The sequence below is a fragment of the Chlamydotis macqueenii genome, chromosome 12 (genome assembly GCF_036417535.1).
Source record: "Chlamydotis macqueenii isolate bChlMac1 chromosome 12, bChlMac1.mat, whole genome shotgun sequence".
NCBI classification, from domain to species: Eukaryota; Metazoa; Chordata; class Aves; order Otidiformes; family Otididae; genus Chlamydotis; species Chlamydotis macqueenii.
Window position 1 is genome coordinate 2,745,015 of NC_141567.1, and position 12,923 is coordinate 2,757,937.

The 12,923-nt window shown below is 45.7% G+C and overlaps 1 protein-coding gene across 1 annotated transcript in view; it reads left to right on the top strand.

The window, feature by feature from the left end:
* MEGF11 (multiple EGF like domains 11) overlaps positions 1-12,923 on the top strand; it is a 203,768-nt gene that overhangs the window by 173,066 nt on the left and 17,779 nt on the right. The window contains exons 20-22 of the mRNA XM_086756994.1: positions 918-1,046; positions 1,191-1,424; positions 8,058-8,176. Of these exons, the coding sequence (XP_086613120.1) occupies positions 918-1,046; positions 1,191-1,424; positions 8,058-8,176 (482 nt within the window). The remainder of the gene's footprint in view (positions 1-917; positions 1,047-1,190; positions 1,425-8,057; positions 8,177-12,923) is intronic.

The following is a 12,923-nucleotide window of genomic DNA, read 5'->3' on the forward strand; positions in this document are numbered from 1 at the left end:
CTAGAAGTTACTCAGAGCCTGACATTGGGAACGTGTCATCACGCTATGCGAAGCATTTGCCATGACATACGAGAAGTCACGTCTTAAAAGAAACAATATATATTCCAAAGAATCATAGCAAGTGTGCATGCATTCAGTAACGTGTCTTCTGCACAGAAATAAGTAGGATGTGACAGAAGTTGTTTCTTTCAATTTATTATTGAATAGTGCCTCAAGAATTATAGTAAGTTGCCTATAGATTTATTGTAATAGCCCATCATGGTAATTGTGTGAATAAATTTCTCAGCTGGACATTCAATCATTTTGTCTTTGATAGAAATACAAAGACAGGAGAGAAATTCCTTCTGTGGTAGGAATCCTAATACAGAAACAGAGCAAATCAAACCATTCAGATGCTCAATTCCATAATTCCACCTACAATGTTATATTCATCTTCCAGCACTAGTAGGGATAAGTATGAAAGCATGTGGGATTTGTTTGGTAAAAGTCTATTGTGTTCATAGAAAGGTACATTAAAACTTTTCTTTGCAACTACTTTCATGAAAAAAAAAACGCAGAGTTGGTGGAGAATGCTGTGCCCTTTCATTGTGTCTACAGCTTCTGAGCTCATGCCCTGTTGAATTCTGTACGCTCATAATACGTATCAAGCCTTTTAAAGTCTCTGTATGTATTATTGGTTTCATCTTTGGGAAGTCTTGTATGACTTTTCCAGAAAATTACAGCTTAATAAGTAATACTGCAAATTGTACATGAAATACATTTATCTCCTGCTTTAAAATAATAATAATCTCACACCAGGGTGTTATCCTAGAGACACGGAACCAGGGGGACTTTTCTAATTAATTTTCCGTGACAAGCATTTCACGCATTCCCAAAACCAGTAGAATTCTTTCCAGTCTCTTTCTTTGGCTTCCCAGAGTGCTCACCAGGAACCTTCGGTTACGGTTGCAAACAACTGTGTGAATGCATGAACAACGCTACGTGTGACCACGTCACAGGTACTTGCTACTGCAGCCCAGGCTTCAAAGGAATCCGATGTGATCAAGGTACAGTGAAATTCTATCTGTAAAATATCTATCTCCCTCTCTTTTTCTCCCTCCAATGATGTATTTGCTTTACAAAAAAAAAAAAAAATTCAAAAATGAAATGCACGACTCAATTTACAGTGTGTTATGAATTACTTTTAACAGCGGCCCTTATGATGGAAGAATTAAACCCCTATACTAAAATTAGCCCTGCTCTTGGATCAGAGAGGCACTCAGTGGGAGCAATCATTGGAATTATTATTCTCCTTCTAATTATTATGGTCTTGCTGGCACTGTTTGTGTGGTATCGACGGAAACAGAAGGAGAAGGGCCATGACATGCCAAGTGTCTCTTACACTCCAGCCATGAGGATGACTAATACAGATTACTCACTTTCTGGTAAGGGTCTTTTTATGTTAATCAAATAGAGACTCGTATTCCTGTATGTTGGGGAAATAGAAGCTTCTGTGGTGTATAACATGCGTTATTGAACCTCAAAAATAATGACACTTCTGCTCTTCCCCTGAATACTGTGATCTTTTAACACTTAACAGGGATAGGAAAGCAAATATAACTTAAAACTGATTTAAGCTGCTTTATGTATGAAAGTTTATTTAGCATGATACAGGATATACCTAGGCAAGAAATATGCTGCATGGAATACATCAACTCCATTTTTTTAATTGGTTCCATTCCTATTGCAGTGCAAAGAACTTTGCCCTTTGTGAAACCTGCAGATTACTTTTTTCTTGAGGAATGGGATTGACTGGTTCCACCAGAAGGTTTTATTTTTGTCTGTGTTGCAGTTTATTTGAGGCGTCCTATTCATCATCACTTTCTTCTAAGTGCAGACCGGTCCTTCTTGTCTAGACAGCTGGTGTGAGTTTTCTTCACAGGGGCTGATGAAAGCAGGAGAGAGGAAGAGGAAGGCTCTTTAAGATCAAAATAACGTCATGCTGACATCACATTTCTTGCTTCTTTCTGTCTTCTGCTACGGCTATGGAGGACAGGTTTTCTCGGCAGCTTGGCTAGGCTTTGGAGGATGTGCTCTCCTTTTTAACGCAGTCATTCTTCTTCATTCCTCTATGGCAAATATCAGATAGGAAGCGGCTTTACTTCCTTCTTGTTTCCTCTAGTCTGTCTTTAGTGGGGATCTCCTCGGGTTTTGCTGCCCTCTAACTGCACTTTGCTTCTTCATTTCCCTTCAGGTGGCTGAAACTGTAAGTCCAAGTAAATACAAGCTCCTGAAACAGGCAGAGCGTGGCCTAGCAGCTCTGCTTTACCTGCATTGCCTTTTTCTTTCTGCTTTCTAGTCTAAATGCACAAGGCCCAGCCGCTTGTTGCTGTCTCTGACCTTGCTTCTGTGCTGTCTCGGCGTGGCACGGCCGGAAGCTTTGTTATGGATTTCCCTGCCTGGGATGCACCTGGAAGGAGCCTCTGCCACCAAGCCAACAATATTACTGCCTGGCTCCAGCTGGGACTTAATCAAGGAGCTCCTCTCATGGCACCATGACTTCTGTCATCGTATCAGGGCCATGGTTTCCTGCAATGGCATTTCACACATCAGGGCTGTCTGCTGAAGACCATTGACTAAGCGTGTGTTTAGACCACTCAGGCCTGTACTAGAACATTCCTTCTTCTGATACCTACAAGATGGGGAAAAAAGAATATCAACCTTGGACCTCCTCCCATTGCCTCTTATTTTTGAATTTTAGCTTTGCAGGCTCTTGCTTAAGCTGTCTGTTTGGGTAAGAAATGTATGCAAGTGTTGCCAGAGAAGGGCTTGTCTGATCCTTGGCTAGTTGCCAGAGCAGTTTGGCCTGAAATTTGTCATTTCAACATCATTTGAAGAGCCAGACCGTGAATGTGCAAACGACAACTGTGGCACACCTCGGCAGCAGCAAGGCTCTGAGTTCCGAGAGAGCGGATCACAGCCACTGCATGGAAAAATGTGCTGAACTTTTCAGCGATCCATTTCTTTCATATTGGCACTTTATCCATTTATTTACAAAGCCTGCCACACCTCATTTATGTCTGTGCTTTTCTACTTAATGTATGTGTAACACAGCATGCTTAAGAGGCACAACTTAGACATTTCAAGATAAGGAGAGGAATATTGCTGAGGTTGGGAGCTCCTGACTGGAGTAATTCAGCTTCTTGTTTCAGACAAGGGAACAAAAATCCCTCGGTTGGTTTTTTCTCCATATTTTACAAGGAGTGGAGACTGCCCAATCGACCTGATAGTATCCCAGTCTGACACTCTGCTAGAAGTCTGAAAAAAGGCCAATGCTGAGAAAGAATACTCTCATCCTTTGAAGTTAACATAGACAGATGACTTTTCCTCCTCGACCACAGAGAGAAAGCCATTACATTTGGAGAAGGTGGTAGCCCAGGAGTATCCTTGCCGGTGATGTCTTTGTGGGCATTGCATCTCCCTGTACAATGTTCTTCGCATTCCTTCCAGGAGCCGCCACCTATCCCAGAGCTCCTGGTGCCACAGGATACTTAAGTACTTGAGGAAAAAAAATATTTTGGGGATGGCCCAAATATCTGAGGAATCACATCCCTCGGCTGCATTGAACCTGGGATGTCTTCTGGTCCTTGGGCAATGACAATGAATTTAATTCTTGCCCTTGTGGCATTGCTGCTCTGTGCCAGCTCAGTTTGTAAAACCCGTGAAGTACCAGGTCCCTGCGATCCCAAACAACACCAGAGCAGTGGTGTTGTACGGACTTGTCTAGAAAGAAATTGGATAATGTTTCCTTCCCGATCATCTCAGTCAGTGATGGGGATGCAGACATTGGGCCTTTTCTTTCCTTTTTCTTCTTTCTCTTTTTTGCTGCAGTCCTTTTAGCAATATAAAGTTTATCACTTGGGAAGCTGCAGCTGAGGGAGGTCAGCCATCTCTTTCAGGAGGTCACATGAACAGTTTTCTTCCTTCCTCCCCATTGAAAAACTCTGCTATCTGAGCTTGCACAGGAAGACTAAGATAGAAATCACACTGCCAATCTTCATCTCATTATAAATTGCCTGCAGGTATCAGCATTGTTTTGGTCTTTGTTGTAGAAGGGCATTTACAAGTTCTAGACAAGGGCTTCTGAAAGCTCCCTGCCAAATTCCGACTGTCCTCCAGTACGTTCTCCTACTGAAACCTTCTGCCCATCAGTAACCTTCCCAGCTTTGGCCTTACCAGGGCTGTTTTCAGCCTCTCACTTCCATAGAGCAGGAAGCCGGCAGAAGGTGCTGACGTGCATCTGCCCCAGCAGAGAATGAGGAGATGGATGCAGAGACGAGATCACAGATAAGGAATAGAGACTCACAGCACGGTTGGGTGGCAAGAACAACACGTGTAGATGAGTGCGTGTGTGTGTTTGTGCGTTGCGGGGGATGCTGAAGGATAGTAGCAGTATCACGTAGAGGTAACAGGGATCTCGGCCTTCACCTGGAGTTTTGTGTGTGGATTAAGGGCAGAATACTATGCAGACGTACTTGTCCAATGAATATAATCCCATGTAAACCCATGAATTTTGGCAGGAATTCCACCTGAACAGCGACTGCAGTATCCAGCCCTTCATAGGTCACAACATTGCGGCTTACCTGAACCTCCACTGTTGTTACTTCCCTTGTTCACTCTTGTCAGGGCGGTGGTGGTGTTGATTCTGAATACAGTCACACAATGCAGATCCCTGGCTCCTGAAGGCAGTAATTTCTTCCAGCCTCTTAATTTATTGCTGGAGGATATTTTTGGTCTTTACGTCTTCAGCTCTTCTGATGCTGATAATCCCTGCATATGTGTGGGAGAGATTATAAGGAAGAGGAACCCCCTGGGCAGCCCTCAGACTCCTTCCCATTTGTAGATGCAGGATGTGGCAGCAAAACACACGCTCTGCCCAGCAGTCAGTGGGAAAGAAACCACCCATACTGGGAGAGCTTAACCGCAGCACATGGATCTGAGAACAGACGTTCCCAAATAAGCCTGGAATCAAAATGGTGCTCCCCAGCGTGGGAACGGTACATGGCATCTACCAAAGGACTTTAAAGCACGGGTTGTTTAATTCGAGGAGATGGAGACAGAAGAGAAAACTGTGCAGTAGTGCTGGAGAGCAGCAGAGATTTCTTTTTAGGGCTTTCACAAAGACTTGGCTATGGGCAGAAGTGATGCTTGAGGTCTTACTGAACTCTCTGGTATGAGTGAATCCTACGCTGAGAGCCAAAACCTAAGCACAGCTCAATACAAACAGCGTGTCATGGACCCTGCAGCCTAGATGAGACGTTTACAGAAATGGTCCTGCGGACGATGTGTAGCAGGAGGTGGCAGAGTGAACCCCCCTGCTTGGAGTCCTCAGCCACCCCACTGACACTCTGGATGGGTGGAGAACATCCACACAAAAAGAAAACAAAACAGTTCCGGTTTGTAGCTTGAGACACCTAGGTTTGTATTTACTGCAGAGTGCTCGCTTGTTTGCTTGGTCCCTTTTTTCGCGGCTGGCCTTGTGCTTGTTTCCACGCTGCACTGTCCTGCTGCCGCTGCGGGGTGGGGACCGGTACTCTTGGCGTCACCTCGCAGCCCTGGCTCGGAGCAGCCGCTCGCTCTTTCAAGTGGCAGAGCGTCCTGGCCTCCATCCACACCTCCTGGGTCTTCGCTGGAGCGCCGCCTCAGGCTTGCGGGGCTCACGGCGGGACTCTGCCGTCACGGATCCCCTCACAGGGCTGATCTCCCCGTGTTAACGGGGTTTTTTTTTGTTTTGTTTTAATTTAAATCATTCCCTTTCTTTTAGGCATTCGAGTCTTTGCTTACTGTTCAGAGCAGAATAAAATTCTCATCTTTGGGAAGAGAGGGTTTTTGTGGGTTGTTGGGTGGTGGCTTTTTTTTTTTCTTAATGGGATAGCATTAGATTTGAATTTGATGTATTTCTAGCCATGAGTTATAAGAGCTTCATGAATAAATGTGTAGAAAATGGACTGTGCTATCAAGGTAAATCAGCCTGGGTGGGTACTTAAGTATCGACCAAATGGAACTGTGGAGAACGAGTAATTCTGAGTGTATGGTGCTGCATGCAATGAAGGAGGAAAAGATTTTTGGTGATGCAGACTTGTGCACGAGCTCAGGTCTATTAATTCAGCACAGTACTAAGTAGTTGGACAGTCTGGTAGGCTTTTCTTTCAGCTCTTTTTGGGTGCACGAAACAAGCCACGGCCAGATAAGCTGGGTGTGAACTCGCGATGCGTCAGTAGCCGCCGGTATGTGCCCCCTTATCTCGCAGCGAGGGCAGCGCAGCGCGCCCCCGGTCCTTCGGCTGGTCCTTCTCGCCCGCAGCTGGGCGAGGGCGCGGCAGGTACGGGAAGGGGGAAGGCAGAGCCGAGAGCTGATGTGACTCAGCCATCAGCACTCACCACAGAGCAGAAAGACAGGGACTCAGGTGTCTGGATTTAGCCGGGATGGCAGGCTGTGAGGAGGGCGGACGTGCTCTGCTCCCCCGCTGAGCTGCCAGTTCCCCACTCACAGGTTCAAGGCTGTGTTTGTGATGGGCACAGATCGCTGGCTTTGGGCTCCAGCCCCAGTTCTCTTCTGCAGACCCCGAGAGAGATCTGTTTCTTATTAATTCTATTGCAAATATCACAGAGCGATCGTTAGGGGAGACGGCAAAGTCCCGGCAGCCCGGCTGCTGTGCTGGGCAGTGGCTGCCTAAAAGAAGTTTAATGGAAAGACTTTAGTTCTGCAATCGCATCCTGATGGGAGAGAACTTGTTAGCAATAACCTCAGAAAATAGCTAAACTAAAAGGCTCTGCACTTGCTACAAAACAGAGCTGACCTCAAAAATTGCCCTTCGTGTCTCAGCAGAAAATAAATGCTTGCTCAGATGCGCACATGCGTGTGCAGCTTCCTCTCTCAGCTGCGCGCCACAGCACTTACATAATCGACACCCTGCAGATAAAACCACTTATTTGAAACAGGATATTTTGCAGTAAATTAAACTGAATCGAGATCTCCACAAGATGTCAGCAAAGCAAAGTGCATCTTCCCAGGAATGCAAACCAGAGGGCCGGGGTGATGGATGATGGTGACCGGTGCCCTGCTCCCGCCCGCAGCGCCAGCCGGGTCCCGGTCCTTCCTCACCCACCTGCTGCCAGCCTCTATGAGCGATCTCCGGTGACGGGGACATCCCAGCGTTTCACTGCCCTTTCCTTACGGAGGTGTTTCCTACAACTAACCTTTCTGCCTAGACCTTAAGCCCATGGTTTTTTAAAACTAACCCGTTCACTTACTTCTTACAGGGCTTGGCTGTTCAAATGATGCTGCCTCAGATTAAACTTTCCATCCTTTCTTTTGATGGTACTTTGAAATATTTATCAATTTGTTATTAAGCTGGAACCAGCCTGGGATTGATGTTTTCATTAGAGCTGCCAGTATCAATATGATGTCTTTCTTGGCAAATTATTTTGTTTGGTAAATGTGTTCCTAGGTTAAAGTGAGGAAACAGATAAAATATCTCTAAGCATGACAATGTGACTGCCCAAGTTTGCCTTTCAGTGCTGCTTTTCTTTTTTCCTAAGCCTTTGCACAAAATGTTTTGGACCCCTTGGTATGGTTATAGCACCTTGATTCCTAACATTAACTACCTTTTTGGTAACAAAAAAAAAGTTGTAATTAATTGTTTCATAACTCCGAGGGTTATTCTCACCAGTAGCTCTTACATGAGTTTAAACTAAAGAAGAGACTGTGCATTTCCTGAGTTTCGTGTTTCTCCCCTTACCTGCAAAGCAGCTGGACTGTCAGGAATTACCTTTTTAAGATCTTCAAAAAAATAACACTGTATTAATTAAATATTTTGCTTTTTTATCTTACACTTAATGCTGATAGTCAAGAGCTTCACACCATGATAATGCAGGGTAGATTTTATCTGGAGACGTTTTAGAACACCCAGTACTCTAACAAAATTTTCTGAACTAGATAGTCTCTAGCATGTTTTCAGTTTCTTAAGAATCGTTATGGCTTCCAAAGTATTTTGTGATGACTTGTTTTCTTCCCAGATGTATCTCAAGGTAGCGGCAGTGTACATTGTTTTTCCAATCCGAGCTACCACACTCTCTCATGTGGTGTGACTCCACGCTTCTTTACCAGTAATCTGGATGGAAACAGCTCCAGTAAGGTAGATATTATCCCACCCTACCCTAGCAATGTTCTTATCAGTTCAAGGAAATCAACCAAAGCAATGCCTGTTGGGTCCTGTTGTCTGCCAGCATTATTTAAAATCCAGTGCAGCAGCTCCTGACGTGGTAGCTCTGCCAGACACAAAAAGCTCTGCTTTCCCCTTGTGTGTGTCTCCGTAATCGCCGGGTGTGGTAACTGGGGTTCACTTGCCTGTTAGGGTCAATAAGCATGGGTGTCTTAGCAGCTATAAGGTATGTTTGCTTCTCAGAAGAGATAAATAACTAGATAATTGTAATTATCCATTAATATAGCAAAAGTAGATCAATGAAGCATTGTTAGTGATCTAACTTTGCTATATCGTTGTTGCCCAGATCAGTAGACACACAAATTTCCTTCTGACACAGACAAGCGCGTAGACACAAGAAGGTATCTAGGGTGCTTCTGAGCACTGCTCTTGTCCAGGGGCATTCTGAGAGCTCTGCTCTCACGGCTCTCCAGCAGAGCTATTCAGGCTGTGCCGCTCGAGCACCCGGGAGTGCCTTACTTACCACGTGTTGCTGCTCCTTCCCTAGGACTGTTCATGGACAGCGCCGTTACTCAATTCTGCACTTCAGCAATAGATTTAGGTACAGTACATGGTAAGAGAGCTCTTCCTTTAGCGCCTCAATAAGCCAAGGTGGGGCAGAGGGTAGGCAGCAGAGGAAAAAGGAAATGCAATTGCTTTCATCAAGGTTGTCAGCTTTTAAAGTGATGGTATTTGCAGGCTGTGTCACCTTAACCCAAATGTAGCTCTGCTAACTGGGAAGTCATGAGAGCAAGATTAATGCAAAAAAAAAAAAACCCACTATTGTATGAGACAGGGTATGCAAAAATGTTTCTATGTGTGCTCCTGTAGGTAATTTATTGGTTATGAAGAGAAAATCTCATTAAAATGTAATAAAAAGGCTGGCTCCAGAGATTTCTTGGAGAAAAGTTTAGACAGATGTGTAAATAAGTTTTCCGATGCGGATGGTCCCCTTGCATCACGCATTTTTGCTCCCCAAACTGAAAGTGCAAACTCAAAAATCAAATGTCAAATCTAGGATGAACACCGTGAATGTGGGTCTGGATCACTAATCCTGTTGCAGTAATTTAAATTAATTCAGAAAAGGTCAAAGCAAGCACCTATCCTGGTTTCCCAGCCTGCAGTGCCATCTCGTCACAGAGCTATATCAAATATTAAGATGCTAAAAAGCTTTAAAACCCAAGGGATGCATTTGGACTAGGCTGGGAGCCGCTCACCCTGCTGTCGTACCGGCTCTCTGTAGTGGGTCTGCGGGTTGTCCTGATACTCAGAAAAGAAAAAAAAAAAAAAAATGGATCTGGTATTTTCGGGGCACTTATCAAAATAGATGGCCTGATATTTTCCTTTAGACCTCCCACCATCTTACTTATTCATGAGAATGCTTTGCAGTACTGAATAGCTGAGGGTGGGAAAAAATACGCTGCGCCTGTCTACGCGGTTCTGCAGCCAAGTAAGACAAAGGAGCAGATAAAGCTCTGCTGGCTGCCGTAACCAGTTTCATTTCCAAATCGGTTCTTCTGGTGCCATTCCCACTTTCTGCAGGGAAATGTGCACAAGTTGTACTTGGAGGATTCGTTTCTTTCTAGTGCCAGCTGGGGTCACAAAGGAACCAGCACAGATGCGGGATGAAAAAAAATGGCAGAGGAATCTCTGAGGTGCTGAGCCAGAGCATGGATGTATCAAAGGAGATCGCCTTGGGCGATGGGCTGGAACCATTCCTCTGTCACTCCTTTCAGAGAGGCAGGTGGGCAAAGGGACAGACAGACCAACTGGGAGAGGTAGCTCTGCCCCAGTTTGAGAAGGCTTTCTCTCTCGTATTCTCCCCCTGCCCTCTCGTCCTCTTTCTGTCTCTTATTCTGCCTTTTCTCTCCCCTTCCCTTGGTGTTCTCTCCACTCTATTATCTTCTCTATTTTTTCTCCTACCCATTTTCCTGTTCTCTTGTCTCACCCGACTGTACACACGTTATTTCTGTTTTCCTCCCCTTTCCTCCCAGCCCGGTTCCGGCTCAGCGAGGGCCAGCCTAGCCGCGGGGCACCGAGCGCAGCCGTCCTGCGCCGTTGGCTGCGTTTGCTGACCCTGCGGCTGTTACCAGTGCGCACAGCAGGTACTTCACTGGGGAAGCAAGGTGGGCAGGGATGGCTGATAGCAGAAGGTCCAGCGATGCGCTGAGGACTGTGGTTTAGGAGACAGGTCTGTCGTCATAGGAAGGGAGCGGCGTCAAGCCTTCCTGCATCTATTCTAGGACCTGGGTATCTCACCTCATTTCCCCTGTGCCACACAGACATTTGGCCACTTGCTCAGGACCCTACACGTGTCCTGAAGGTAAAACTTTGAAGTCAGTAGATATTTTACTATCAGTTCAAGTGGAGCCAAAATTTGACCTTTGCTTATGAGCTCCTACAAGTAGGTTTGTCCTTTATTAGGACACGTGCAGCAGCAAATAATAACAATGGTGCAAGTTACCAAGCAGCATCATGCAGGAACTCAAGTGACACTGTGCCACAGAATTACTGCACCAAAGTTTTCCAAGGCAGATAACTGGAGATACACACTGACCTCACACCCGTGTTTTCACATCAGAGCTCTCATTACTTGAGCTAGAGAGCAGATCTGCAGGCGCTGAGGACCATCCTTTGCTCAGAGGGAGTTTGTTGGGACCGTTCACAGGACCGCTCTCGGTGCTTCAATGCCAGCTCTGCATTTGAAGTTTTGACTTGTGCGTGAATGTAGGGATAGATCTCCTTTTACAACAGGCTGGAAATGTTTGTGAAGAATACTCTGCATGTGTCACAAGCAAATGGAGGATGCTCACCTCGCTTTTAATTCCACCCTCACTCCCTACCAAAGAGCAGCATCCCAGCTAGAGCCCAGGGGTTGCTGCTTTCTACAGACATCATAAAAATCAATTGCTATGAGCTGTCCTGAATTTTTAAAGCCAGCAGATTCACAGCTATTAAAGGAAGTTCTAAATTCTACAAAAGACTTCACATAAAATCAGAAACTGCAAAACAGAGGTCGCTGGAAATGGTCTGAGTGGATGTCACCCAGCTAATAAAAAGGAATTCAGCCACAAAAAAAAAATGTCATTAAAGTACCTTGGACTAAAACCTGCCCACGAAAGACTGCAAACACAGAATTGCTGCAGAGTGTTGAGGATGGCCATCTGAAACTGAGAAACAGGGGCTTGGAGCAGGGAAACCTGAGGTCAGGAGCCAGCGAAGTTAATGGCAAAAATCTTATCAATTGCTGTGCTGGAGGACAAAGGTATGGGGAGTCCCTGCCAGTGCTTTTCTGCCTGATCACCATGGACTTCTTAGAAAACCCGAGCGTTGACAAATGGCTTGTTGGCGATGACGTTGCACTGCGATCTGTACAGCTGTTTCAGATGGGCAGACAATGACTTCACCTTACTTATGCTGCTATCTCGTTGGTCTTAAAGGAAAATTTGCCAGCTATGAGGTGGTTTTAACTAAAACACTAAAATTACAGGCTGGGATTTTTAGTGGATAAATTTACTAGGAAGTATTTTTTCCTCCAGAAAAAGCTATTTTGTTTCACACTAAAAATTGAAGTATATTCTATCTGAAAACTAAAAGTTAACAAATTATAGTGTGTTAATAAATGATAGTAGCACAAAGAGACAGCTGTAATCACATTTCTTTGTAATTACTGCATTCGGAAAAACTTAGAAATGTCCTCAAATCATTTCATTATAAAAAATGAATTCTAGCCCATAGCTCTTCATGCCAAATTTAGGTTTGTGATCTGATTTATAAATCCTGCAAAAAACACGGCTTTTAATAGAAACTCAAAGGCTGTAATAAATGTGACCTAAGTGGTGCAGCTGGATTGAAAAATCAGCACTCGTGTTATTGCTGCAAGTTTTGAAATGAAGAAAAAAGCTGTGGGCTCCACGGATGAAAGCTGACGGTGCTGTTAGCGGGGCTGCGCTGATTTCCAGGGGCCGGGACCATCGGCTTCCTTCCTCTGTGACCGCATCAACCCAGTCTGCTTTCCATCGCCTTGCCGTTGCTTGTTTGCGCCGGCTGCCCCATCTGTCCGTACCATGGATCTGCTGTCAGCGTTGATGTTCCCGGTTTTCGAGGAGTACCAGGACCTGCTGAACGATGGAGAAATGACTCCCGGGTTGTCAACGGGGAGACGCCAGATGCGCAGGCTGTGAGAGGAGCGAGGATGTGCAGTCACAGCTGCTGCTCACAGGCAGTGATTGCTCTAGAAATATTGCAGGGAAACAGCTTTATCAGCTTTCCCTCTGCTCCGGGCATGTCCTTGAGGGGAGCGGCTGGTGCGAGGGTGCCTGATGAGCTGGTGACACGTTACCTTAGCGGGAATACACAGAGACAGGACGGGGCACTAGACAGAGCTGTCACGGCACCGCTGGTGCTGTCTGACATGAGATTCATGGGCTGTGGGGCCACAGGGGACCCGTGTGATCGTCTGGCTCCGCTTCCCACGCAGCACGGGGCGCAGACCCGCCCTGAATTAATGCCTGGGTCAAGGTCGGTGCTGGCGGCTCAGCTACAGGGTCTCCTTCAGCCAGAGCCTGGCTGTTTCAGATGGATTTGGACTGGGCTCCTTTCAGTGTGCTAGCATCAATCTCTCTTTGTCTCTGTGCGTGCCCGTCTGTATTCTTTTATACAGAGCTGGATACGTGTACAC